The sequence below is a fragment of the Trichomycterus rosablanca genome, chromosome 3, assembly GCF_030014385.1.
Source record: "Trichomycterus rosablanca isolate fTriRos1 chromosome 3, fTriRos1.hap1, whole genome shotgun sequence".
Lineage (NCBI taxonomy): Eukaryota > Metazoa > Chordata > Actinopteri > Siluriformes > Trichomycteridae > Trichomycterus > Trichomycterus rosablanca.
In genome coordinates, this window is record NC_085990.1 from 35,153,890 (window position 1) to 35,181,497 (window position 27,608).

General features: G+C 39.0%; 1 protein-coding gene across 1 annotated transcript in view; it reads right to left on the reverse strand.

Moving 5' to 3' along the window:
* The window catches only part of tgfbr1b (transforming growth factor, beta receptor 1 b), a 94,097-nt gene extending 74,095 nt beyond the window's left edge, over nt 1-20,002 (reverse strand). Inside the window, exon 1 of the mRNA XM_062991202.1 lies at nt 19,904-20,002. Within this exon, the coding sequence (XP_062847272.1) occupies nt 19,904-19,973 (70 nt within the window). The 5' untranslated portion in view covers nt 19,974-20,002. The remainder of the gene's footprint in view (nt 1-19,903) is intronic.
* Between the last annotated feature and the right edge of the window lie 7,606 nt (nt 20,003-27,608).

Below are 27,608 nucleotides of genomic sequence, written 5' to 3' on the forward strand. Positions count from 1 at the left end.
ACATACGAGACAATGGACAATGGGTCAAATATAAAAGTGTTCTTATTGTCAGTCAGAGATACCAAGGTCAGAATTTTCTATTGCCATAAAGCATCAAGGTAAAAATCTAGCATTTTTTTTTTACTTTCATTACTAGAGTGAAAATTACATTTTTTTTCTTTTTTGCTGCTTGAGTGTTTAGAGGTCACACCTTCTTTAATGCCCGACAAGCAGCACCTTTGAGATTCTAACCCAGGATCTCAGTAGTAACTGGAATAGCCGATTTACCAAATAGTGCACAAATAAATAAATAATTCCTTTAAACTGCTCCCGTTAGGGGTTGCCACGGTGGATCATTCCTCCGCATATTTGATTTGGCACACTTTTTAATGCCAAATGCCCTTCCTGACACAACCCTCCCATTTATCCAGGCTTGGAACCAGCACTAAGAGTTGTTTCTGTATTTATTCGAACACCTTGGAACTCAGGCGTGGTGCTACCATTACACCACAGAAGCTCACTCAAGCTCGTAATATAAAACAAATAAAATGGGGTACGTTTTTCAAGATTTAGGTATATCCAAAGCTTTAGCAGTGTTTGGGGCACTCAATAGTTGCAACTGGCCACATCTGAGGAAGAAGAAGCCAGATTGGGAATCACTGCCTACTTCAACAACTCCTACTACTGTCTGGCTGAAGTATCGGTCCAGTAGTGGCAGACTACAGAGTGCAAAGCATTAATAATTGTGAAAAGAATTCAAATTCCACTGGAACTCTGTTTATTAGTAACTCTGAATATTAGCCATCAAAAAAAAGTCCCCACATGCAAATTAACAATGAGAAGTCAACCAGAGAGCATAAAAGAGACCTCTGGGTAGTATCATGTTTACCATTTTACTAAGCAGAGTCCCACCAGAGTTACAGCAGTACAGAAACCACCCTGCCAGAGTAAGTAAAAATTAAACTGCTTGGTGACAGGGGCTATAATAAAGTCCTGTAGGAAACTGTACAGGAGGAAGCAGATTATACTGAGATGGCTGAAGGTTAAATAGATAAAACAGATACAGTAGAAGATGACATGATTGCGGTTACGGGTGAAGAAGGATAAAAAACTAAAAGTAAAAATGTAAATGTGGTATTTTTTTTAAAGAGTATCATGGGATGCTTGAGTGACAGAGCCATCAAATGCAAAACAAAGTCTGTTTGAAATCACCCCCATGCCGTTTCAACAGCAATTCCTGCTTTCTACATGAGGTTCTGACAGGAATATAAAGAGAATAGCACTATTCTTAATATGCATTAGGACTCTTTTTAAGGATTCACCACTGGCTGGTGTGATGGATTGTCATCCAGAAAGGAGCCACGTGCTAGGAGGCACTTCCCCTACAGCCTGGGTGTCATGCAAGCCTGATTTTATCTGACATATCTGCTATGCTGTCTGCATTCTCCGTATCAAGAATTTCCTTGGGGCATATATTCAGTTCTATGACTATCAGATCATACATTTTTCATACCATTCTTTGTGTTATCAAATGAGAATCTATGAGAATAAGATAACCTTCTCACATTTGGACTACAACTGTTATATTGCAGCAAAATATGACTAACATTTTTACATTTTTTTAAAATAAAAATTAGTGCAATAAGTCATCTACAAGGCAGGTATGAAGTCTCCAGCATATCATTGTAGTCAGAACCAAGGTCAGAATTTGTCACATACTTCATTCCAAGCATATTTTGACATCAGAAAAGCTTTTTTCAAAGACATCGTGGTTGAACATGAATGTCAGAGAAATGCCGATCAGCTTAATCGTGTACACAACTTGGTTTATATAAGGCTGACAGGCTAATTAGTCCTGATAAAAATGGTTCAATAAGAGTAAAGCAACATCGGACTGGATGCTCACGTTATGACTTTCCTCAACACATCTGTGACTCCTAGCCCTAAATGACCCCCATCCAAATTTTTTGGAATGTGTTGCAGGCCTGAAATGCACACTAACACACCACCACCATGTCAGTGTCACTGCAGTGCTGAGAATGACCCACCACCCAAATAATACCTGCTCTGTAGTGGTCCTGTGGGGGTTCTGACCATTGAAGGGCTTGGTGCTGGAGCCTATCCCAGCTTTTCAATGGGCGCAAGGAATACAGTAACACCCTGGACGGGGCGCCAGTCCATCACAGGGCAGACACACACACACACATTCACCTATAGGGCAATTCAGTGTCTCCAATTAACCTCACTTGCATGTCTTTGGACTGTGGGAGGAATAGCACGCAGACACGGGGAGAACATGCAAACTCCACACAGAAAGGACCCGGACCGCCCCACCTGGGGATCGAACGCAGGACCTTCTTGCTGTAAGGCAACAGTGCTACCCACCGAGCCACCCCTGCATTTTTCAGTGTTATCTATTTCCTATTTAAAAAAGTACAGTCATACAGATTTAGGCAGGTCTTTCTCAACACATTTGTGACTTTAGACACTGTAGGTAAATGCTACAGTAGATAACGTTTATTTCATCTCGGTACACAAGAGTCCGCAGCACAGAGTGTATCGTAAAGCCCTCATTAATTTGTGCTGAACGATGTGGCATATTTTCTGCTTGATCAAGCCTTTCGTAGGTTGGAGGAAGAGGGAGTAATTTATGTACAGTGGCTATTAAACCACATTACCTAACAGAACACAGAGCAATTCCTGCAGTGTGTTACCAGTCACATTCCTCTGTTTTTATTGCTAAAAAGAGGATTATTAAGTAATTACTACTTTGGATTTGACCTGATCATCAAAAGCTTGTTTACTTCAACAAATTATCAGCCACCTATATTATTACAAATTAATATCACTGCACCTCAGGCATTTACTCAAAACACTTAGCAAAATTGTATCATCTGTATCCAAATCACAATCAGGCGGACCAAAAATGACCACACCCATAAGGAGTACTAATACATGGCTTTGTTTACTGAGAGACAAAACAACAACCTCCTCTCAGATACAGAATGCACTGAATAAAGCGCAAGTGACTCCAATTAATAAAACTATGATCAAAAAAAGACTACATAGTAGTGGTCTTAAAAGATGGGAGCAGTCTAAATCACTTCTCGTTAAGGTTACCAAGGCAAAACATTAGCTTTTTCTTTCTTTTCTTTTTTAACAATACAGTAGACCCTTGACTTATGAATTTCATTGGTTCCGAAGGGCTGTTCTTAAGTCCAAATGTTCGTTAGTTAAACCTATTTTTCCCATAAGAAATAATGTAAATAGAATTAATCCAAGCAAGACCTCCCAAACCACCCTCTTACCTAACCTCTCTAATGTCTTAAATGGTCTTCTTTGTTATAAATACAATTATATTTTCCCTTAATCTTAAATTATAGAAGACATTAATGTAATAAACAATAATGAATAACAACAGTAGTACTGTACAATACTGTACATACACACATCACATTTTACCATAATAAATTTCCTTCTTTTTTTTATAAAATGTATCTACCAGAAACAACAATAACTCTCATATTTCTGAAATAACTCTCATATTTCTCTATTATTTCCTTCTTTACTTCAATAGTGTTGTATTTTGTAGGTGAAATTGCATGAAAGAATAACTTCCTTCTCTCTCACCTAATGTCTGATACACAGTGACAGCTACTGGCAGAGAGAGAGAGAAAGAGAGAGAGAGAGGCACTAAGAGTCAACTTGTTTGTGACGTTACGTGTTTCGCGAATTTTGGTTCGCAATCCGAAATTTGTTCGTACTTCAAGTTTAAAAAGATCGTTCGTAACCCGAAATGTTCGTATGGTAAACCGTTCATAACTCAAGGGTCTACTGTATATGACTAGACAACAGTCTTATTTATTAACGCAGGTTTGAGATTTAGAGCAGTACAGAAGGGTTTATGTAAAGAGAAAAACAGTAAAGATGATGGTACGGTTTGAGGATGGTATGAAGCATAATGATGGGAATATTTAGGTCTGGGGTGTTTTGCTTACTCTGAAGTTGGGCACCTGCACAGAATCAACTATGTCCTGACAAACAGAATTACCACTCCACTATACACCTTAATGCTTTCTGACCTAAATCCAGTCAAGCATTTATGAATAAAGCAATAAGCCACGAGGGGCCGTGCATTACTGTGATTTTAGCACGGGGATGACGTTTTTGGCACGACGCGAAGCGGAGTGCCTAAAACTTCTTTCCCCGTGCTAAAATCATAGCAGTAACGCACGGTCGCGAGTGGCTTATTGCTTTTATAAAACGGCGGTCAACATAAAATATAATAAATACAACAATGTTTAATTCATACATTTATTTATTGTGTATAAACTTACAATAAAGCATTCTTCCGCGACGCAAAATAGTTCGATTAACAGTGTTGCTAGGCAACATGAGGGCGAAAATAACATAAATTTTTTCTATTCAGTGGTGTATTAATATGGAATGATGTGAGGTGGTCATAGGCGTGCGTTTATCGGGGATTTTACAACGGCTTCGAACGCGGCTCAGCCAATCAGATTTTAGGACCGGAACTATCCGTTTTATAAGGAACATTTATTTTATTTTGTTTATTAGAATTAATGACAGAACAGGTAATGACTGGTTACACAAGACTCATCAGGTCACAAGTTTAACACAAACACAGTCATGGAAAATTCCAATTCTCCAATTCACCTCACTTGCATGTCTTTGGACTGTGGGAGGAAACTGGACCTCCCGTGCAGACACAGGGGAACCTGCAAACTTAACACAGAAAGGACCCGGACCGCCCCATCTGGGGATTGAACCCAGGACTTTCTTGCTGTGAGGCAACAGTGCTACCCACCGAGCCACCGTGCAACCATGCCAGCCTTATTGGGTGAACATAATCGTTTCAGTATGAATTTATTTGTATTTTTTTTGTAATGGAAAGCACTGTATTAGATCTGAGAAAAAGGAAAATCTGACCTCTCACCCTAAAATGCTTGTGTGTGTAAGATCTACAGCACCAATCTTAAATCAAACCAAGCATGAGATGTTGGAAATATATTTAAATGACCGCATTCATTTACTACTTACTTATGCTTTTGGTTATCGGTTACCTGGTTGATCAATAGCATAGACAAAGAACAACCTGGCATGACCAGAGAATTAAGAGTATACTGTTAAAACTAGCTCTTGATATGAAATGATCATCAGCCCACAATCTAAATAAATAAATAATTAACATATTTACACTGCTATTGTTATGCACAAAAAAGTTACACAGGCATTCAACCAGAAAACTTAGTTCTAGATATAAATTCTTAACCACACCATGATGTACCATATTAAAAAAAAAAGCACTAATACCTCCACATGATTTCACTAAACACTAATAGACCAATCCCTATGGGTCTGTAATAAATGCACTGAGTTGAGCACAATGCACTCTTTGTCAGACAGTCTTTCCTTAATTCTTTTTATTCCCCATCAGCCGCAGACTGACACACTAAACTGTTAGCTTAACACTGATGCGCTGTTTAAATGCCACTGTGTTGACTGTGACAGCTGCAATTTAGGGTTGGCACTTATTCAAAAACATAATCTATAAATCACAACAGTGTCTGGTATTCCAAACTGCCGACACAACAGTCTGGGTGTAGCTGGTGAATTATAAGATGTGAAGTGAGATACGATCCCTCAAACAGGTAAAACTAGTTCAGCCACCATGCTGGCTAACACAGAGGTGCAAATCTGACAGCCGCGGTCTATGAGACATCCCTGAGCGGCCTCGGTTTCATCCTGACAATGTGTCTTGCTAGAACAGTGACGTCAACAAAATGTGTGGATAGAATATGGAAATAAAAAACAAGGACCTTTTGTCTGATTATTTAAAAGATGGGGTCAAGAGTGGAATGATTTTGTACAGAGACAACAGACACTTAACCAGCTCACTTTAAGTGCAAGAAGTGCTTATGTTTATGACCTTTGACTCATAAAGCATTTTATCATGGTGAGGTAGCATTAAGCATCGAAAATGCCAGCTATAATGAGAAGCTAATGGTATTCGATTTGTAAATGGCATATGCCATTGTACAACCACAAAAAGGTTAGGCCTGCCTGGAGACATACTGAAGGGTCTGAATACATATGTGAATACAATATTTCAGGTTTAAATTTTTAATATACCTTTGTAAAACAAACTCAAATCCACAATGGGTGCAAAAAGCCAACAGGTCTGAAAGGTAATTGAATCCTCTCAGATACAATTTTTCTATGGTATGCCAAAAAAAGTGTACTGATTTTAATTATTTGACTAATACACAATGACTTTCTGTACTATTTATTGCAATTACATTTTCTTTTACACACACCTACAGGTGGCTTGGTGGGTAGCACTGTGGCCTCCCAGCAAGAAAGTCCTGAGTTTGATTTCCAGGTGGAGCAGTCTGGGTCCTTTCTGTGTGGAGTTTGCATGTTCTCCCTGTGTCTGCGTGGATTTCCGCTGGGAGCTCTGGTTTTCTCCCACAGTCCAAAATAGGGGTGGGCGATATGGCCCTAAAATAATATCACGATATTTCAGGGTATTTTTTTGCGATATAACAAAACACAGAAAAATATTTTATTCATTTCAAGAAAACACTAAATAAAACTTGAACATTATTTTTTTTGCTGTAGAGTTAATATGTTTCAAACACTTCGTAGAAATATGTAAGAAGTATGTAAAAATTACGCACACTTTTCTGTATTGTCTTTTCAATAAAAATAATGTAACATAAATAATGTATCAAAAAATCTTTCAAAAAACAAGTGCCGAAAATTTTGTGCATGTTTTTAAATTTTAACTGTAACAATTATACAAAAATACTCAAAAGCTTCACATTAAACAGAAAAACAAACACAAACTAGACTGCCTAGTATTACCTATTATTATTAATTATCTCCAGTCTAGCTTTTTAATAAGCTGGATAAAGCCTTGCTTCTCAACAGTTTGAATTGGCATCATATATTTAACTAAACAAAATGCGATAGCTTCGGTAATTTCTTTCCAGCATTTGCTCTTTCTGTCATACTGAGGTGATGCTGTGCTGAGTCAGTGAAGACTGTCTGCTTGGGTTAGCGTTACTCACATTGGCCGCTGCGCTCTCTTTGAGGCTTTTTTGACTTTCCTCGTACTGAACTGGGTGCTTCTGCCGGAGGTGGTGAAACGGATTACTTTTGTTTCCCCCTTTTGTCGTTACAAGCTTCTTACATACTTTACATATTACTGTGGTTTGTTGTGCATCTGATATTTTGTAACCAAACCACCTCCACGCTACTGAACTCGCTCCCCATTTTGGAACCACAAAGCTGCTTTCCACCATACTTGTTGCTGTGCCCAAATGACCCATGTAATGAACGTACGCCATATGCGTAGCTGCGTAATGTCATTACGTAAACAACTCAAAAAACCACTATTATCACGATATGGAATTTTTTTTATCGTTTTAAAAATTATACCGGTATTATCGTGAACGATACGATATAGCAGACCCCTAGTACAAAAACATGCAAATGAGGTGAATTGGAGACACAAAATTGTCCATGACTGTGTTTAACATTAAAACTTGAACTGATGAATCTTGTGTAACCAGTAACGACCTGTCCCGTCATGAATGTAACCAAAGAATGTAAAACATGATGTTAAAATCCTAATAAATAACAATTTAAAAAACATAGACCTACAACATTTTAAAATACATTTCAGTTCAGATTTGTGGCAGTTAAAGTCAGCGTACAGAGACGAAAATAAACAATTAAGCAATTTTACTAAAACATAATTAGGTCTGTTTTTGGAACCACATATGAGTCATTAGTAAGTACAGAACTAATTTACATGCTTATTTGCAAGTCATGTAAAAGACAATCACTTACAAGTGCCAAGGTCAAGTGCAGTGTGGATGTCAAGTGCCCAGCTAAAGGTCATTTTTAACATCCCGTCACCTTACTAAGCACCACAATAAGTGTCAATAAGTGATATGCCAGTGATTCAACTAAAACGATACATGTAGTTACTACTTAAAAGAATAATATTTAAAAAATATTAAGTGCTACAGTGTTGACAATATGTACCAAGTGAAGTGTTCTATTGCAACCCTGATTCTTGCTCTGGCCCAACTGGAGATACTCATCTGTAGCACATTTACATTTACGAGTGGTACTAAAAAATTAAAATAAAATCACCAAATCATCAAAATCACCAAATCATCAAATAAAAAGGGCATATTTTCTCTTTCATACTCTGCGGAACTGTCAGAATCACAGCACTTGCACTGAGAGAACTGGCATCACTGCTTTGTATTTCAACCTAAAACTACACAGATACATTTTGCTCTTATAAGCCAGACAACAAGTAGTCCAGGGTCACCAAAATGCATCAGATTTGTCTGTCAAAAAAGCCTTATTGATTGTATTTGCTGTGTAATGGAAGGCAATGCTATTTTTCTAACAGCCTCAATCTGACAGCTGGTTGCCATCAGTTAATGTGCTTAGCTATCTAGCCATTAACACACATTTCAAAAAGACATTCTCTAACACAATGAGCTAAAAGCTTAAAGCTTAAAACAGTTTTACACAGGCTGTTTTACTTTCATAGCAAGTAAAGAACTTGGAATTACACATCAGTACAATTACTGACTAAACTGCATTTTCAATCAGCAAGTTGGCAGTGGTAGCTCAGTGGTTAAGGTACTAGACTAGTAATAAGAAGGTTTCCAGTTCAAGCACCACCACAGACAAACTACCAAATGTTGGGCACCTGAGCAAGGTCCGTAACCCTAAATTGCTGAAATTGCCTCTCTCACTGCTACTGACTTTTCAACATTCTTTCAGGAAAAGATCGACAAAATCAATCAATCCTTCTCTCTGACTGACCCACTTTCAACTGACCCTCAACCCACCAACACACTCACCAGCTTCACCCCACTCACCATGGATGAGGTTACACAGCTCCTCTCATCCAGCAATCCCACTACATGCACACTTGACCCTATACCATCCACCATCCTCAAAGACATCTCACAGGACCTGATCCCCTCCATCACACCCATCATCAACAACTCCCTGACATCAGGTGTTGTCCCTACTGCTTTTAAGAAGGCTCAGGTCATCCCCCTTCTTAAGAAACCTACACTAGACACTACAGACATTAACAACTACAGACCTGTCTCACTCCTCTCTTTTATATCCAAAATTCTTGAACGTGCTGTCTATAACCAACTATCTGCCTTTCTCACTCAGAATGACCTCCACGATCCGTACCAGTCTGGCTTCAAGGCAGCACATTCTACAGAAACAGCTCTTGTAGCTGTTACTGAGAAGCTTCATGCAGCCAAAGCAGCCAAACTGTCATCTGTCCTTATTCTTCTTGACCTCTCTGCAGCCTTCGACACAGTGAATCACAGCATTCTCCTAACCACTCTCTCCAACCTTGGAGTAACAGGTTCAGCATGGCAATGGATGGCCTCCTACCTGGAAGGGCGCTCCTACCAAGTGTCATGGAGGGGATCCATATCTCCCCTATGCACTCTCTCAACCGGTGTTCCTCAGGGCTCTATACTTGGCCCACTTCTTTTCTCTATCTACACCAGCTCTCTGGGCAAGGTCATAGCCTCCCATGGCTTCTCCTACCACTCCTATGCAGATGACACTCAGCTCGTTCTGTCATTTCCTCCTTCAGACACGCAAGTCTCAGCTCGCATCTCAGCATGTCTGCAAGATATCTCACAATGGATGTCGGCTCATCATCTAAAACTTAATCCCAGCAAGACAGAGATGTTGCTCATTCCTGGAGATCAGTCTCCAACCCAGGACCTAGTCATTTCTCTGGATGACTCCCAGATCAGATCATCTGATAAGGTAGGAAGTCTTGGTGTTGTCCTTGATAACCAGCTGACATTCTCTCCTTATATAGCCAACATGACAAGAGCGTGTCGGTTCCTCCTCTACAACATCAGGAAGATTCGTCCATTTCTCTCCAGGGAAGCTACCCAGATTCTGGTGCAATCACTTGTAATCTCACGGTTGGACTACTGCAACTCCCTCCTGGCTGGAGCTCCCATGTCCACGATTAAACCCTTACAGCTAATTCAAAATGCAGCTGCACGTCTGGTTTTTAACCAACCCAAACACTGCCACATCACCCCACTGCTACGTTCTCTTCACTGGCTTCCTGTAGCTGCACGTATTCAGTTTAAAACACTGACGCTTGCCTACAAAGCCAAAAATGGACCAGCCCCAAGCTACCTTCATGGCCTAATCAAACCCCGCTCTGTACCACGCAACCTCCAAGCCTCTAGTCTCGCTCGACTTGATCCTCCACCCAGGACTCGAGGAAGACAAGCATCAAGGCTGTTCTCTGTTCTAGCGCCGAAGTGGTGGAATGAACTTCCTCTGTCTGTCCGAACATCTGAGTCTCTTGCTGTCTTTAAAAAACGATTAAAAACCCACCTTTTTACTAAACACTTAGGCTGACTTGTACTTATTTACTAACATTTTGTTCCATTATTTTCCATTTCCAAAAAAAAAAAAAAAAAAGGCACTTTGGTTCTAACAGGTTTTTAGCAGATTTGTGTTCTTCGACTGTTGTTTACCTAAACTTGAGAAATAAAATGTTCACTATAGAAGCACTTCTGTAAGTCGCTCTGGATAAGAGCGTCTGCTAAATGCTGAAAATGTAAATGTAAATGTAAATATGCTTCAAGTCTGTGAGCGCTACAAAGTCCCAAGAAAAGGCCATTAAGCATTAGACTTTTTTTTAAATAACTTGAGTACAGCCAGACATGCTATGTCATGGCAAAGCTATAAACATTGTTGCACTCTTTCCTTTATCCAGAAGTCCATAATTTCATAGTAAGAAAAAACACAATTAAGAATTCTCCATTCATGGTAATCTGGCCAACCAAAGAGCATACAATCTGTTGCATCCCAAAGCTTAAATCTGAAATAGAGGGGACAGGGTTTTCTGTGGTTTAATCAGACTTGGAATATACAGATAAGCCTGTTTGTATCATACAGCCCTGAGGATGGTCATTTTTTCTGATGTGATGAAATACTTGTTTATTATCTTTCCATGTTCAGTTCAGGATTTGTTTTGTATCTGCCATCACATTTGCAGCATTAAAATGGATCGCACAAAAAAACAAAACAAAATCTAATTTAATTCACATCTCATTAGTTTTTATTCTTTTAGGATGGTGTAATAGATCAGGAAAAAGACCAAATGAGATGAAAAAAAAAAAAAAATTTGTCACAATGTTGCACTGACAGAAAGCTAATAAACATTTGTACTGTACTGTATAAAAGTAAATCTTAAGTCAGCATGTGCAGCAGCATGTAATATTTTTAGATCAGATCAATCTCTTTAACTAACCAACAACTTACTTTATTGTGGACAGATGTATAACAGCTAAAGTCTATTGTTTAAATTTCCATTTCATGTCCATCAACCACTTTTCCAGTGACTGGGAAAATGCTGGGCACAAGGCAGAAATACCCTGCTAATTAAGTCTGTGTAGATGCCAGGCCGACTGATAGCACTGCTGAGATTTAAATCCGGTGGACTAGCATAATAGACTGCTGCACTGAGCATCCCATTTATAATTTAGGGATTCCTAATATTAAAGGAAGCCTATAATATATTAGAGGATAAATATTTAACTACCAACAAAGCTTAATCCTCATATACTAGAAATGTAAAGTCATTTGTTATGTAATTCCTCTAAACCAATGATTTAGTTTGTTAATTTCTTTTGTACTGTTCTGGAAGGGCAACAGAGGTGCCACGGTATGTAGTGCTGGTGCAGCACAGCTTCCAACCCTTTATAGGGTTTAAACCTAGCCTCCCATCACTGTTCGAGAGAGGTTTGGTGTGTTATCCCCAAGTCTGTTCTTGTTTCCTCCAGATACTCTGTGTGTTGTGCCGACTTTTTAAAAAATACTAAAAAGGCAAAGTACTTAGGGTTACAAATGGTTTACCAAATAATAATTAAAGAAGCTTCCATGAAAACATTTTATAGAGAGGATTCTAATAAGCCATCGACTTATAAGTCAGATTATTCGAACGCACTACTTAGACAGAGATTACGGTGACTACATCAGTTTTCCCTTACTAAGCTAACACAGCTAGCCTCATGCCATTCAAACCAATGGCATGAGGGTGGCACAACACGATAGCATGTCAACTAACATCTCCTTCAGTGTACCAAAAACGGTTAAATTGTCACTGAGAAGACTGAATTAAAAAATAAATTACACTTTACACATTTATACATATTTAAAATCTATGAGAATTTATTCACATTTAAAAATAACTCAGTTGGTTGCTCCCCATTGTTCTTGCCTTCACCGTTAAGGCAGCATCAGATGCTCCCTCATTATTCAGGCAAAATACCGTTCAAATTTAAGGTATCTTACTAGACATCATTTTAAGACATCTAAGAATTTGAACAGCCATCTTCTCTGGAGCGTGCGTTGGATGACATAAAATGCTGTCTATGTAGAGAGCTCAGTAGGTTTCTCTTAACAAATGTTGATTACTGAACAATAGAAAATTCTTTCTTTCTATTTTATTAGTTAAATAATGATTTATGAGAATTACCAAATTTCTTCTTATTATTTCGTTTTACAAAATGTCTCAACTTCTCTGAAAATGGGGTTTGTAGATTTTAAACAAAGTTGGTTGCAAACAGATTATTACAAGAGCTAACTAAACATACTAAACAAAATAAAAAGATGGTCATTATAGTAAAGCTTTGCTAACAACATTGGTGTAGTTATTTTACTTTGAGATATAATTTAAACAAAATATCACATCTGCAGAGTTTAACATGCAGTTAGATCTCATACTCATGCAAAACAGGTTTCCTGTTTGTGATTTAAATGAATAATAGCTTCATTGTTCCCTTGTAAATAATATAAATACATGACAAGGTTTCCATCAGAAACTCCAAATGCAGCTGTACATAGAGCACTAGCGGGTTGGGGTGAGTTTCAAATCAGCGTTTTTACTCTGTACAGACTGTAGCTGTGCTGGTAATTGTAATTACATCTCAGCTGTTGGAAATGAATTAAAATGACATTTACCAGACAGTATTAATAAAACGATTACTTCGGTTTTGGTTAATAACTGACATCTTAATTCCAAACTCTATGCAGCAACAACACAGTAAATCAAAGCGTTCCCCTGTCTACCCTATTCAATCTCAATCCAAGTAACTTGTTAAGCATGGCATTGGATGGCTTTCTATCGGGAAGGGTGTTTTTAACCAGGTGCCATGGAAAGGATCTACATTACTTCCATGCATTTTTCAACTGGAGGCATGGTGGCTTCGTGGATAGCACTGTCGCCTCACAGCAAGAAGGTCCTGTGTTCTATTCCCAGGTGGAAATGAATCTTGATGAATGAGTAACTACCGTTTCTGTATGAACGTAACCGAAGAGTGTAAAACATGACAATTCTAATAAATAATAATAATTTTAACTGGAGTCTCACAAGGTTCTGTACATGATCCTCTCAGTTTTTCTATATACACCTAGTTTCTTGGTAAAGTCATATCCTTTCTTACCTATTCCCATATCCTCACTTTTTCCTACAATCCCTACACTGATGATAGCTCATTCTGTCATTTGCCTCCTTCTGACAAGTCTTGCATCCCAGCAAGTCTGGGAGATGTCTCATTATGAATGTCCACTCAATCATTTGAAACTTGACCTAAGTAAGACTAAGCTGATATATATTCTTGGGTTTGTGTATCCATGCAAAGATCTCTTAATGACTCTCAGATCAAAGAATCTAAAAATGTTCCAACCCTTGGTGTTGTCCTGAATTGCCAGCTGTCCTTCTCGGCTTATGTTGCACCAACCTTTTTACTAAAGTACATAAAGGAAAAATAAAGTTGCACTTAATTTAAAAAAATATCAAATGAATGAATAAATAAACAAGCTGCCAGTTCTACCTATTTATTTTTTACATTTAATAGAAAAGAATTCAGCTCTTAGACTGATGTTGACTCATACTATAAGTACAAAGCACTTCTGTAAATGGCACTGATTAACAGACTACAAAATTGAGCTTATTCATTTTTTAAAATTAAGAACCAAAATTGTAACTACTTTACAGGGTGCAAAATGTTATTTAGTATGAAATATTCTTGTATATTACCAATTTCAGGCTTCATCAAGCAGAAAAACATTGCTTGAGCCAATAAGCTGATAGAAGTGTCACAACAAGCCTTCTTTGTAATTAACTGTTGTTTAAAATAAAAGCATTACCCTAAATAAAAAGTAATTAAGTAAAACATTTAGTACATATTTTGGACACAGCATCTCTCCTTTTTCATGTGCAGCCCAATGTAGCAAACTAGGAAAATATTTATTGCTAAAAAAATTACACCCTTATTATTTGGCTGTTTCTAATCACTAAGCTTCCGACTTAGGACACAATGTTCCATACAGTGATGAGAGTGTCACAGCATTCCATGCGGTTCAGCAATTATCAAAATCATTTAAGCAATAGAACACGAGAGGGAGTGCGTTATCGCGAATAACATCACGGCTGTGATTTGGTCGCAGGCACGAGCCGAAGGCGAGTTCCATAATGAATATAAAGTTTAACACTACAGACATCCCTAGCAGACTAGCAGACATCCCAAGTTGCAAAAACTCATTTCAGGGAGGTAAAAACAAGAAGAAGAAAAAGGCAAGAACCTCCGAAGGGGAAAAAAAAGAAATAAAAAAACCTCTCGCACACACCAAAGGATATGGGTGAGAACAGAGCTTTTATGAGCTGCTAACTGGGCTATTAAGCTAACTGTTCGCGTTACAAACACATTAATGTTCCCTACATAGTGCACTAGATTGTGTATCAGATCACGGATTTATGTTCCCTACATAGTGCACTAGATAGTGAATTAGACAATTGATTTATGTTCCCTACACAGTGCACTAGATTGTATATCAGATAACGGATTTAAAACACGATCGGGAAAAAGTCTGTATCGCCTGTGTGCGCGTTTGTGTGCATGAAGCTTGTCGTTAATGTCAACGCATCAGCGGAGTAATACAGTTATGGTGTGAAAAGGCCGTGCTGTTATCACGAATATCAGCACGGTTAGAACGCTTCTCAACCAATCAGATTGTAAGGTCGGAACTAACTGTTGTATAAAATAATAATAATAATAGTATACAGATCAATGAACTACTAAAAACCACATCCCTTTTTGTGCAGAACTAACATGAACGCTCTAAAACATTTGCTAGAGTAATGTGAATAAAGTGTCTGTGTAGTAAGCATAAAAACTGAAATGTTTATTTACAAATGTTTAATCTTCATGTAAATGAAGATGATTCTTCCAACATCACCAGTCAGTCATGAAATACCGAAACGTTATCTTTCCAAAAAACAGACTTGAGTAATGCAGTACTCCAATGGTTAAGACAAATGTTCCAGTGGCTGCACTGCCACACTAACAAGTGGCTGGAAAAGTGTGCATAACCATTTGAAAAGGGGGGAGCACAGGGCTCACACCCAGTCGGGTGGCACACAGCAACATGGTTCCTGATGGCAAGAGTATGATCCTCACCCCTTATCACTGTCTGTAAGAGAGCTTCCTCAATCTCAGTTCTCTCAATATGTTTATATCCTCCAGGTTTCCACCCTAAATAAAACATGCAGCAGGTGGTTCGGCTTATCTTCATTGCCCTTGGGTGTGAATATGTTGCATTGAGATGGGTTCATGCCCCAATGTGTAGAATCAAATTAAATTTATAGTAATGTTATTATGGCAGTGAAAATCACAGGACACATAAATAACCTCATATTTTACATATAAAATTATAACTTTATAACAAAGACAGATGTGTTTTTGATAACTGACAGCACATGTATCACAGCACAATAGATATTACATTAATAGTGGAGATACTACAAGTAGGACAGCAGAATCGTCTCGATTCACTTAGTAAGTTATCAACACTTGGAAGTGAATTAAAGAGTCTGAACATCAGCATTTGTGGGTTGTCTGAGACTAAGTGAACAGGCACTAGACACTTCAAGACGTTGGATGGACACAGTGCTGGATGGAAACATTGCTACATGCCTAACATCCTACAACTCAGTAAAACAGTGAGTGGCAGAGTCATATCAGCCACAAAGCCAAGAGATATGACTTAACTATTTTCACTAATTTCCCTTGGGAAAAATAAAGTATCTACCTATCTATCTATCTATCAACCAGTGTTATTCACCAACTAATGACAAACAAGATGAAGAGACTGAACATTGAAAGTGTACTTGCAGTGACTCTCAAGCAAAACCTACTTGTGATCACTGGTGTGAATGTGAAGTCCTTGAGGAACAACCGGGATTAGACACTGATGGATTTCTGTCCTGACCATAAATTTGTTATCACCAAGACATTGTGCCACCTATACAGCAGGCACAGATACATTTGGAACAGTAATCAAGAGACCAGATACCAGACTACATCCTGATCAGTCAGCAGTTGAAACAGTCAGTTAACAAATGCACGTATGTCTCAGTGCAGATTGTGACTCTGATCACAGTCTTGTGATGTTGACAATTAAGCTTGAATTTAAGAGGAAGTAAATCAGGAAGCCACTGATGTTGAACCTTGAAAACTTCAGAAAACTTGTTGATGCTCAGAGGAGATAAACCAAATGAGCTGGCAACAGCAAACGTGATCCAGATAAGAAAAACTCACCAAACCATTCCAGCAAACTACAGCCATCAAGGGCAAAATGGGATGGAATAAAAAAAGCGTACCAAAAATGGAAAGACTTCTGTAACAAATTGTACAGTGGTGATGAGGAGAACATACAGATTGATGTTCAGAAAAGAAAGAGATCAAGAGTGTCAAGCTAGAACTGGCTAAGAACAAAGCACTTGGTCCAGATGATATAACAGTTGAACTGCTCGGGTCTGGTGAAGAGATCACTCTGAAAAAGCTGCATAAGGTCTACAGGAAATTGTGGAAGACTGGGATAGCAAGATCCTGTTGCAAGTAGGGCTGAAACGATTCCTCGAGAAACTCCAGTAAATCGATTACTAAAAATCATTGATTCAAATTTTTTGCATCGAGGCATCGTTTAATCCATACAACTATATACAGCTCAAGGTGTTTCACACGGACGACTTTCACTTTTGCACAACGCGTTTACGCTGTGGGCAGGTGACGTGAAGAAGCCGAGGGCTGCGTCCGAAATCTCATACTTAAACAGTACTTAACAGGACTTAAACCGGGTACTTTTTGCGTACAGTTAAATGAATACTACGTATTTGGACACACTCGCCACTCCTGCGTACTGTTCAGTGTGAACGTAGTGATTTAGGACGCAGAAACCACAGAAAGTTTGAGATCATTTTAAGCTGAAAAAACAAAAACTCAGTACAACATCCACACCATCAGAGCGTCGTGTTGATACATTTACGTTTCTTTATCGCAACCACCACATGCTTTTTTGAAGACTTAGGCAAACACACATGGAGATACAATCCTGACAGAACTTTTTACCTCCTACAAACGGCACAAAGCCTCCCAACAAAATATTAAAGCTTTATGGTATGTGTGAGCTATAGCTGAAACTTTTAGTTCTGAAAGTTGCACAAATTCGAGGCAATGTTCATGTATTATTGTTTATTATTATTTATGCCTAAGTTTTAGGTTGTCTGTATACATTTTAAGGTAATTTGATTTATTTTTGATGTATTTGTTTTTGCATTTCAAAAGTGTTCTCTTTAAACTGTACTGTATGCAAGGAATAAAAATGTGCAGTTTGTTTTAAGAGACGTGTCTTATTTAATCTTATATGTATTTATGTTTGCTCTTTATTAAAGCAAAAGTCTTATCCGATTAATCGCTGGAATAATCGATAGGATACTCGATTACAAAAATAATCAATTGTTGCAGCCCTAGTTGCAAGTAATCTCTAAACGAATGCAAACCAAAAAGAAGAGATTGCCCAAGCTGGATATAGACCAAGAAAAGAAAGATGACCTCTGAACAAGTATAGAAGATGACCAAAACTACTGAACCACATGTATTCCCACAAGTTACATTACTTTGGGCATCTAATGAGGGACCCAAATCAACACTTAAGGCAGTGTTATGACAAGACTTGTGGTCCCAGGACTTAGAAGACAAGTTATAACAAGAATAAACTGGATTGAGATCATGACTTGGATTGCATAGGGGCTAATCTAAGCAAAGCGATGATGGCGTTGTGGCATAGTATTGTGCTACAACAGTGGTGATCCTGTTGAGGAGAAAGCACAGAGCTGCTTAAAAAGCACCAGTCAAAAGATCTGCATGAACTCTGTATAACAAAACTTCTGTGGTGATGTGGTAAATTATCGCCTTTCAGAAAACAGCTGACGGGATGTATGTATATGAACATCGCTTCATTAACGGTACTTCATCTGAGAAACTAGCTTAGCAGTCTAGGTCCGTTATCCCGACCAAACTTCTGTCTATATTTTCATAAATATAATCACTTTGGAACAGACGGACAGCTGAAAAACGATAATATATAAAACGTTAGCTAAACAGAAAGCTAACGAATAGAAAAGCACTAAGCCGCTAGTCAGCTAGCTTTGTTAGCTGTAGTAATATCGTAGCTGAACAGGACAGGCTGTTATGGGTCGAGCTGACAGGTTTGTAATTAATCTCAATTTAGTAAAAGAGTTTGACCCGTTTATTCTGAATATACACAGACACACGTATTAACTCAATAGAACAGCTAACTGCAACAAAAAAAAACGTATTTAGAGTTTATTTCCACCATAAGAATCACAACGTTCATTACTATGCATCAGTAACGATACTACAGGACAGTGAGGATACTGTTTACAAAGCATGAATGACAAAACATTGGTAAATCGTCGAAAATGCGGTTAAATAAAATATAATGTGCTAACTAGTAATATATGCCACAAAAAAATCTACTTATATCGACGTATATCAACATCGATTTAGTATTGGGAGTACTACAGGACAGTTAGGGTACCGTTAATCTACTACACATACTACGCCTACTATAAACGCAAAACTGATTATGAACATGAAACTTGCTGCCCAACAGTGCCAACGTTTAATTTATATAAATCATTGTTAATACATTAAAATTAAAGTGTGTTTGATTACTGTTTATTATACGCACCACAGTTTCATTACCAGATGCATCGAAAAGCCAGCGATTACACATTAACGTGAAACAGTAAAAAACGATGTTGTTTAATTTACTAAAAAAGAGCAAAATAACAGACCAGATCTCTAACACACTTGTCATATAGACTACCAATATTCATCCGATATGAACCATTATACGAAATCAATTAACCCCACTCATTAGGGTACTACAGGGTAACTTACATTGTGTTAAAACAGCAACGGGTTATATATAATATTAGACGTTATGCATTATTATATAATATTTTATGCACATTTTAATGTTATTTACAATTGTTTACTCAAAATCGGTGTCTGAAAAATCAGCAGCTTAATACATGAATATAAGACAATGTCATCTTTTTATTAGTCTTCTCCTTTTGCAGAACACAATGTTTATTAACATGAGACGTTTGGCAAATCTGAGTGTTTTGTTTTGTCATGTTAAGCCATGCTAAGCTTTTCACGTTGAGCCTACAATACACACCTTAACGCGACAGACTTTCAGATCTTTCCTGCTATAACCCTATTTCTTCCAGGATCAACCCCCTCCCCAAAACAATAAACATTCCTGTGGAAAGCAGGGCTCGCGCTGACCTGCGCCATCTTTGAAAAGAGTCAGCTTCGCTTCTTGTTAAACAAAGAGCAACACACACATAGAAGCGCTTCTGACTCGCAACTTTACTTTTAAATGAAACCTAACAGAGCAACATAAACCAAAATAAAGCAGCTTTTACCGTCCGATCGGTGAATCCCAACTCCGAAAAACAGCACGAGAAAAATGCCACAACAGGGTATTACATCCATCCTGTTATTAGAGTTTACTCTATCTACACTAGCTGCTGGTTCACTCATACACACTCATACACGCAGTGAACTTCTCCAGCTCAGTGTTATAGAGAAGTAAAACACGTGTGATTGGCTGAAGGCGCCACTCCCCGCCCAGCCAGACAGAGGAAAAACCCTCTCGTACACCGCTATAAACATTGCTTTCCGCCCATGCCTGTTCGCTGGATTAATTAAAGCTACAATACTATCTTAACCGAACCCATATAATCAGATTTGTGAAGTTTATCAAGTCTTTGTCTGTTCTATAGCTGTGTAAAGAAAAGTTGCAGACGTGTTCTTTAGAGCTTTACCTTAAAACAGGCTTAATTTTCTATTTTAATCACTACCTGCTAGTATGATGGAACCAACACAACACCCTTTAGCTGGTGTTAATTCGTAAAATAGATTGTATTACATATTCAGTGTATTTGTTGATATACTAACCCTTTTTACTAACTGCTTCATTCTGGTCAGTCATGGTTTGCCAGGCACCAGCTGAAACTGGCAACTCTGTACATACGTTTACATTTTCGGCATTTAGCAGACGCTTTTATCCAAAGAGACTTACAGTACTGTGGCAGTACATTGTTTAAGCAATTGAGAGTTAAGGGTCTTGCTCAAGGGCCCAACAGTGGCAACCTGGCAGTGGTGGGGCTTGAACCAGTGACCTTTCGATTACTAGTGCTGTACCTTAACCACTGGGCTACAACTGCCCCATACAGTAACTGGAGGAGAGAATTAAACCCAACCCTTTTCTCTGCCAATTTTTGTCTATGGAAATTCAGTCCTCATGATTAAGTTTATGCATTTGTAAGCAGTGGGTGTAGTAGCTGAGCTCCTGAATGAGATGAAATGCTCACAAACATTAAGCCATATGGTGTAATTTAGAACGAGAAAAGTGCATTTCTCAAAGAAAATGAGGACTGATTGTCCAGCTTGGCCCATGTGGTCGTTAGAGTGATTGAAAGAAGCTACTTTGTCCCAGTGTGCAACAGTACAGGTTTGTCATGGTCTCGTTTTTTTTGTGTGTTTTAAAATTCTCCACACATTGTCTATTGGGGACAGGTCAGGACTGCACGCAGGCCAGTCCAGTACCCATAGCCTCTTCTTCTGCAGCCATGTCTTTGTAATATGTCTAGCATGTGGTTTTGCTGCAATCACAGAAGTGTAAATTGTTTTTGCCAAGAGCACTGATGGTCTGGATGGTCCTTTTGGTCTTTGGTCCGAAATGCACAGTGTCCATTGCTTCCAATAAAAGCTCTAAAATACTGATTTGACTGACCACAATACACGTTTCCACTATGTTATGGTCCATCCGAGATGTTCCAAGTCAAGAGAAACTGACATCACTTCTGGACATGGTTAACATAAGGCTTCTTTTTTTGCATAGTGAAGTTTTAAGTGGCATTATCATTGTCCATATGGGTGCCCAGCCTGTCTGTAGCAGACCTAAAATTCGAACTCACAAGTTCAAAATGTCAGCTCTGGTGGGCTAGTGTGTGTTTGCTATTGTGAATGATGCCTTTCAGCTGCTTCCATTAGGGGTCACCACAGCAGCACATTCTACCATATTTTATTTGGCATATTTTATTATTAAAATTAATTATAAATTTTTTTTCTTATGTCGGATGCCCTTCCTGATGCAACCCTCCTACTTTTCCAAACCTGGAATGGATATAAGAGTTATGTATCCCCCAATGGCTAGGTTCAAATACCACCAGGTGCCTTCTGTATTTGTAAGCCCAGCCTGGGGATTTGAACCCCTGGCATTGCAGTGTGGCTTTACCATTATGCCACAGAAGCTCACTTAAGCACACTCAAGCTCACAGTGTCCCATAACATAAGATATATATATATACATACATACATACATACAGTGTATCACAAAAGTGAGTACACCCCTCACATTTCTGCAAATATTTTATTATATCTTTTCATGGGACAACACTATAGACATGAAACTTGGATATAACTTAGAGTAGTCAGTGTACAGCTTGTATAGCAGTGTAGATTTACTGTCTTCTGAAAATAACTCAACACACAGCCATTAATGTCTAAATAGCTGGCAACATAAGTGAGTACACCCCACAGTGAACATGTCCAAATTGTGCCCAAATGTGTCGTTGTCCCTCCCTGGTGTCATGTGTCAAGGTCCCAGATGTAAATGGGGAGCAGGGCTGTTAAATTTGGTGTTTTGGGTACAATTCTCTCATACTGGCCACTGGATATTCAACATGGCACCTCATGGCAAAGAACTCTCTGAGGATGTGAGAAATAGAATTGTTGCTCTCCACAAAGATGGCCTGGGCTATAAGAAGATTGCTAACACCCTGAAACTGAGCTACAGCATGGTGGCCAAGGTCATACAGCGGTTTTCCAGGACAGGTTCCACTCGGAACAGGCTTCGCCAGGGTCGACCAAAGAAGTTGAGTCCACGTGTTCGGCGTCATATCCAGAGGTTGGCTTTAAAAAATAGACACATGAGTGCTGCCAGCATTGCTGCAGAGGTTGAAGACGTGGGAGGTCAGCATGTCAGTGCTCAGACCATACGCCGCACACTGCATCAACTCGGTCTGCATGGTCGTCATCCCAGAAGGAAGCTGACGCACAAGAAAGCCCGCAAACAGTTTGCTGAAGACAAGCAGTCCAAGAACATGGATTACTGGAATGCCCTGTGGTCTGACGAGACCAAGATAAACTTGTTTGGCTCAGATGGTGTCCAGCATGTGTGGCGGCGCCCTGGTGAGAAGTACAAAGACAACTGTATCTTGCCTACAGTCAAGCATGGTGGTGGTAGCATCATGGTCTTGGGCTGCATGAGTGTTGCTGGCACTGGGGAGCTGCAGTTCATTGAGGGAAACATGAATTCCAACATGTACTGTGACATTCTGAAACAGAGCATGATCCCCTCCCTTCGAAAACTGGGCCTCATGGCAGTTTTCCAACAGGATAACGACCCCAAACACAACCTCCAAGATGACAACTGCCTTGCTGAGGAAGCTGAAGGTAAAGGTGATGGACTAAACCCAATTGAGCACCTGTGGCGCATCCTCAAGTGGAAGGTGGAGGAGTTCAAGGTGTCTAACATCCACCAGCTCCGTGATGTCATCATGGAGGAGTGGAAGAGGATTCCAGTAGCAACCTGTGCAGCTCTGGTGAATTCCATGCCCAGGAGGGTTAAGGCAGTGCTGGATAATAATGGTGGTCACACAAAATATTGACACTTTGGGCACAATTTGGACATGTTCACTGTGGGGTGTACTCACTTATGTTGCCAACCATTTAGACATTAATGGCTGTGTGTTGAGTTATTTTCAGAAGACAGTAAATCTACACTGCTATACAAGTTGTACACTGACTACTCTAAGTTATATCCAAGTTTCATGTCTATAGTGTTGTCCCATGAAAAGATATAATAAAATATTTGCAGAAATGTGAGGGGTGTACTCACTTTTGTGATACACTGTATATATGTGCTCACATGTTATGTATGTGCTCGAGTTATTACATGTTCCAGCTGATTGACTTGTTAAGGGGTGTTGCTAAATGTTGTTATCTATTCTATGTGGTTGTTTTGGTGTTGTTAGATTACTGACATAGAATATATGCTTGTGATGTTGGTGTTGTTAGCTGGTTACTACAGCATTCCAGGATGTTACTATGTTGTTGCCAAATGGTGTTATGGTATCAGGGGTGTTTTTTTAGATTATTGATATGTGGTTGTTAAAAGTTACTATAGTATCCCATGTGTTGCTGAAGTGTACTTGTATCATAAAGACAAAAAGGGGTGCACTAACTTTTGTATCCCAATTATTGCTGTGGAAAAATCCAATCTGTGTCTAGTCAAAAATATATGCAGCTTACAGTAAGTATATCAATCATGAAACAGTAGAGTCAGTAAACAAAGGGTTTTATTATGTAAAAAGCTTTTTGTGGTTGCAAATGAGTTACATAGTTTAAAAATCATACCAGAATATTTTATTAAAAACAAACAAAAAAAAAGTTTAAAGTAAATTATCTGTTATGTGTACTAAATACAAATCAATTTCTATGCTAAAGTAGCTTTAGAGCTAAGACCCATGCTCATGGAGGAAGGCAGCGCCAGTATAAATGGTAGCTGTAAAATAAAGAATAGGCTTTTGTGGCAACAGAACAAGGCCTATTAATATTTATTATAGTTTACTATAGTTTTAGTACTTTATAGGACCAATTGTTTGCCAAACTCTGAACTATGACACTACCATGGTTTTTGTGATATTTCATGGTAATTATAGGTTAGGCAATAATATTATCATCATCTTTTGACCTAAAAAAATGTTGTTCTAGTTACCCAATGTTTCCTTACAATGGTAAAAAAAACATGGCTAATGTTAATAAAACCTGGAATAAAATCTCCAAAACCAAAATAATGTCTGTTTCACACATATACTAATAGACACAATGGTGTTCGCTCAGGCTTAGTTTGGTGCAGTCCTTTATGTGTCTTCCAAATAGCAGTCACGTCCCTTTTGCATATATTTATCAGAAAGGACAAAGATCGTGACCTAGCAAGAAAGTCTAAGCTCCCCAACACCCATCTGTGGTGACAGAGATTGATGATGGCCTATTGTTTGGGCTTAGGCTGGATACAGGTTTTGCACACAGAGCAGTCACCCATCCACTACTGGCCTAAGCCTTGTTCCTAAAAACATAGCCTATTGATTGAAGGGGGCAGGAGCTATCAGAACTCCAGGAAGAAGCAGTGTCCTTCACATATTGTGATAACTTTTATTTGTTTTTCTGTGGACTGTGCACTCTTAGGACAGCAACACAAACAGTAGAGCAGGGCCAATGTAGCCTGGCCAATAGAGGTCATGGATGGGTGACTGCTTCTGTTATCTGTTGTTCTGATTTTTGGTGGGCATAACAGAGTCCAAAAACCCTAGATATACATAGATGATGGTATTGTGTAATCTACAGTGGGACACAACAGTGTCTGTTGAAGAGGCGTGGCATGGTCAGGCCTGATAAGAAATATTGTATCAGCCAGTATTAATTAACCAGTTGTGGACTTGAACTGTGAGAGGGCTCCACTGTGCAGATTGTTTACATAATGTGCATTCTAAACACAGGATACTGTGTTATTTTTGGTACCACTACATGATTACTAAGTACTTTCTCAGTAAATCGCTTTGGATAGTACAAAACCAGAGCACAACCGATGAATGGGGAAAGAAATATTTAACCACTTTTTTGTTTTTTGTTATTTAATATTCTTCTTGTACAGTGTATCACAAAAGTGAGTACACCCCTCACATTTCTGCAAATATTTCATTATATCTTTTCATGGGACAACACTATAGACATGAAACTTGGATATAACTTAGAGTAGTCAGTGTACAGCTTGTATAGCAGTGTAGATTTACTGTCTTCTGAAAATAACTCAACACACAGCCATTAATGTCTAAATAGCTGGCAACATAAGTGAGTACACCCCACAGTGAACATGTCCAAATTGTGCCCAAATGTGTCGTTGTCCCTCCCTGGTGTCATGTGTCAAGGTCCCAGGTGTAAATGGGGAGCAGGGCTGTTAAATTTGGTGTTTTGGGTACAATTCTCTCATACTGGCCACTGGATATTCAACATGGCACCTCATGGCAAAGAACTCTCTGAGGATGTGAGAAATAGAATTGTTGCTCTCCACAAAGATGGCCTGGGCTATAAGAAGATTGCTAACACCCTGAAACTGAGCTACAGCATGGTGGCCAAGGTCATACAGCGGTTTTCCAGGACAGGTTCCACTCGGAACAGGCTTTGCCAGGGTCGACCAAAGAAGTTGAGTCCACGTGTTCGGCGTCATATCCAGAGGTTGGCTTTAAAAAATAGACACATGAGTGCTGCCAGCATTGCTGCAGAGGTTGAAGACGTGGGACGTCAGCCTGTCAGTGCTCAGACCATACACCGACACTGCATCAACTCGGTCTGCATGGTCGTCATCCCAGAAGGAAGCTGACGCACAAGAAAGCCCGCAAACAGTTTGCTGAAGACAAGCAGTCCAAGAACATGGATTACTGGAATGCCCTGTGGTCTGACGAGACCAAGATAAACTTGTTTGGCTCAGATGGTGTCCAGCATGTGTGGCGGCGCCCTGGTGAGAAGTACCAAGACAACTGTATCTTGCCTACAGTCAAGCATGGTGGTGGTAGCATCATGGTCTTGGGCTGCATGAGTGTTGCTGGCACTGGGGAGCTGCAGTTCATTGAGGGAAACATGAATTCCAACATGTGCTGTGACATTCTGAAACAGAGCATGATCCCCTCCCTTCGAAAACTGGGCCTCATGGCAGTTTTCCAACAGGATAACGACCCCAAACACAACCTCCAAGATGACAACTGCCTTGCTGAGGAAGCTGAAGGTAAAGGTGATGGACTAAACCCAATTGAGCACCTGTGGCACATCCTCAAGTGGAAGGTGGAGGAGTTCAAGGTGTCTAACATTCACTAGCTCCGTGATGTCATCATGGAGGAGTGGAAGAGGATTCCAGTAGCAACCTGTGCAGCTCTGGTGAATTCCATGCCCAGGAGGGTTAAGGCAGTGCTGGATAATAATGGTGGTCACACAAAATATTGACACTTTGGGCACAATTTGGACATGTTCACTGTGGGGTGTACTCACTTATGTTGCCAGCCATTTAGACATTAATGGCTGTGTGTTGAGTTATTTTCAGAAGACAGTAAATCTACACTGCTATACAAGTTGTACACTGACTACTCTAACTTATATCCAAGTTTTATTTCTGTAGTGTTGTCCCATGAAAAGATATAATAAAATATTTGCAGAAATGTGAGGGGTGTACTCACTTTTGTGATACACTGTACATATGTCCACTTAGAATTTACACACACCAATCCATTTAACCATGGATACGTTTAAACTAAAATGTTGTATTTATAAGCATAAACAAAGAATTTAAAAGCTGATAGCAGAAAATTTAGTCATGAAAACTTAAAAATATCTACTTAAAAATATTTACACCTAAGGTCTTATATTAGTCCTTCATAATTGTTCTTGTGCAAATTGCACCTAATTACATTCTAATCTACATTCTACAGGTGGCTGGTCATAAAGAGTCTATGCAACAAGTAGCAACAAACCCACAAAGAAGCATCTAAGTGTTGCTTTATGATAGAAGTCTGCTTAGAATGCCACTGGGCATTAACTGTCATTGAAAGTAAGCATAAATTAAGCAACGCACTGGGAGATGCACTAGCCAAGAACCTGAATCTGGGCATTTCAACAAGACAGCAACAAATGTTAAGCCAAACTACAACCCAAAATCAGAAAAAGTTGGGACAGTATGGAAAATGCAAATAAAAAAAATGCAGTGTTCCTTACATTTACTTTGACTTTTATTTGATTGCAGACAGTTTGAACACAAAATATTTCATGTTTTATCTGATCAACTTAATTTCATTTATTAATAAACCTCCATTCCTATAGACAGTCAACTGAAAGGTTTTGGTAGGATTGAGAAGACTTACCTGAAATACAGAGCAGAATGCAACCCTGATTCCTGGTTCTCTGCCCTGTTACAATTACCTGCTGCACCACTGTGATGCCTTTGAGGCAAATATA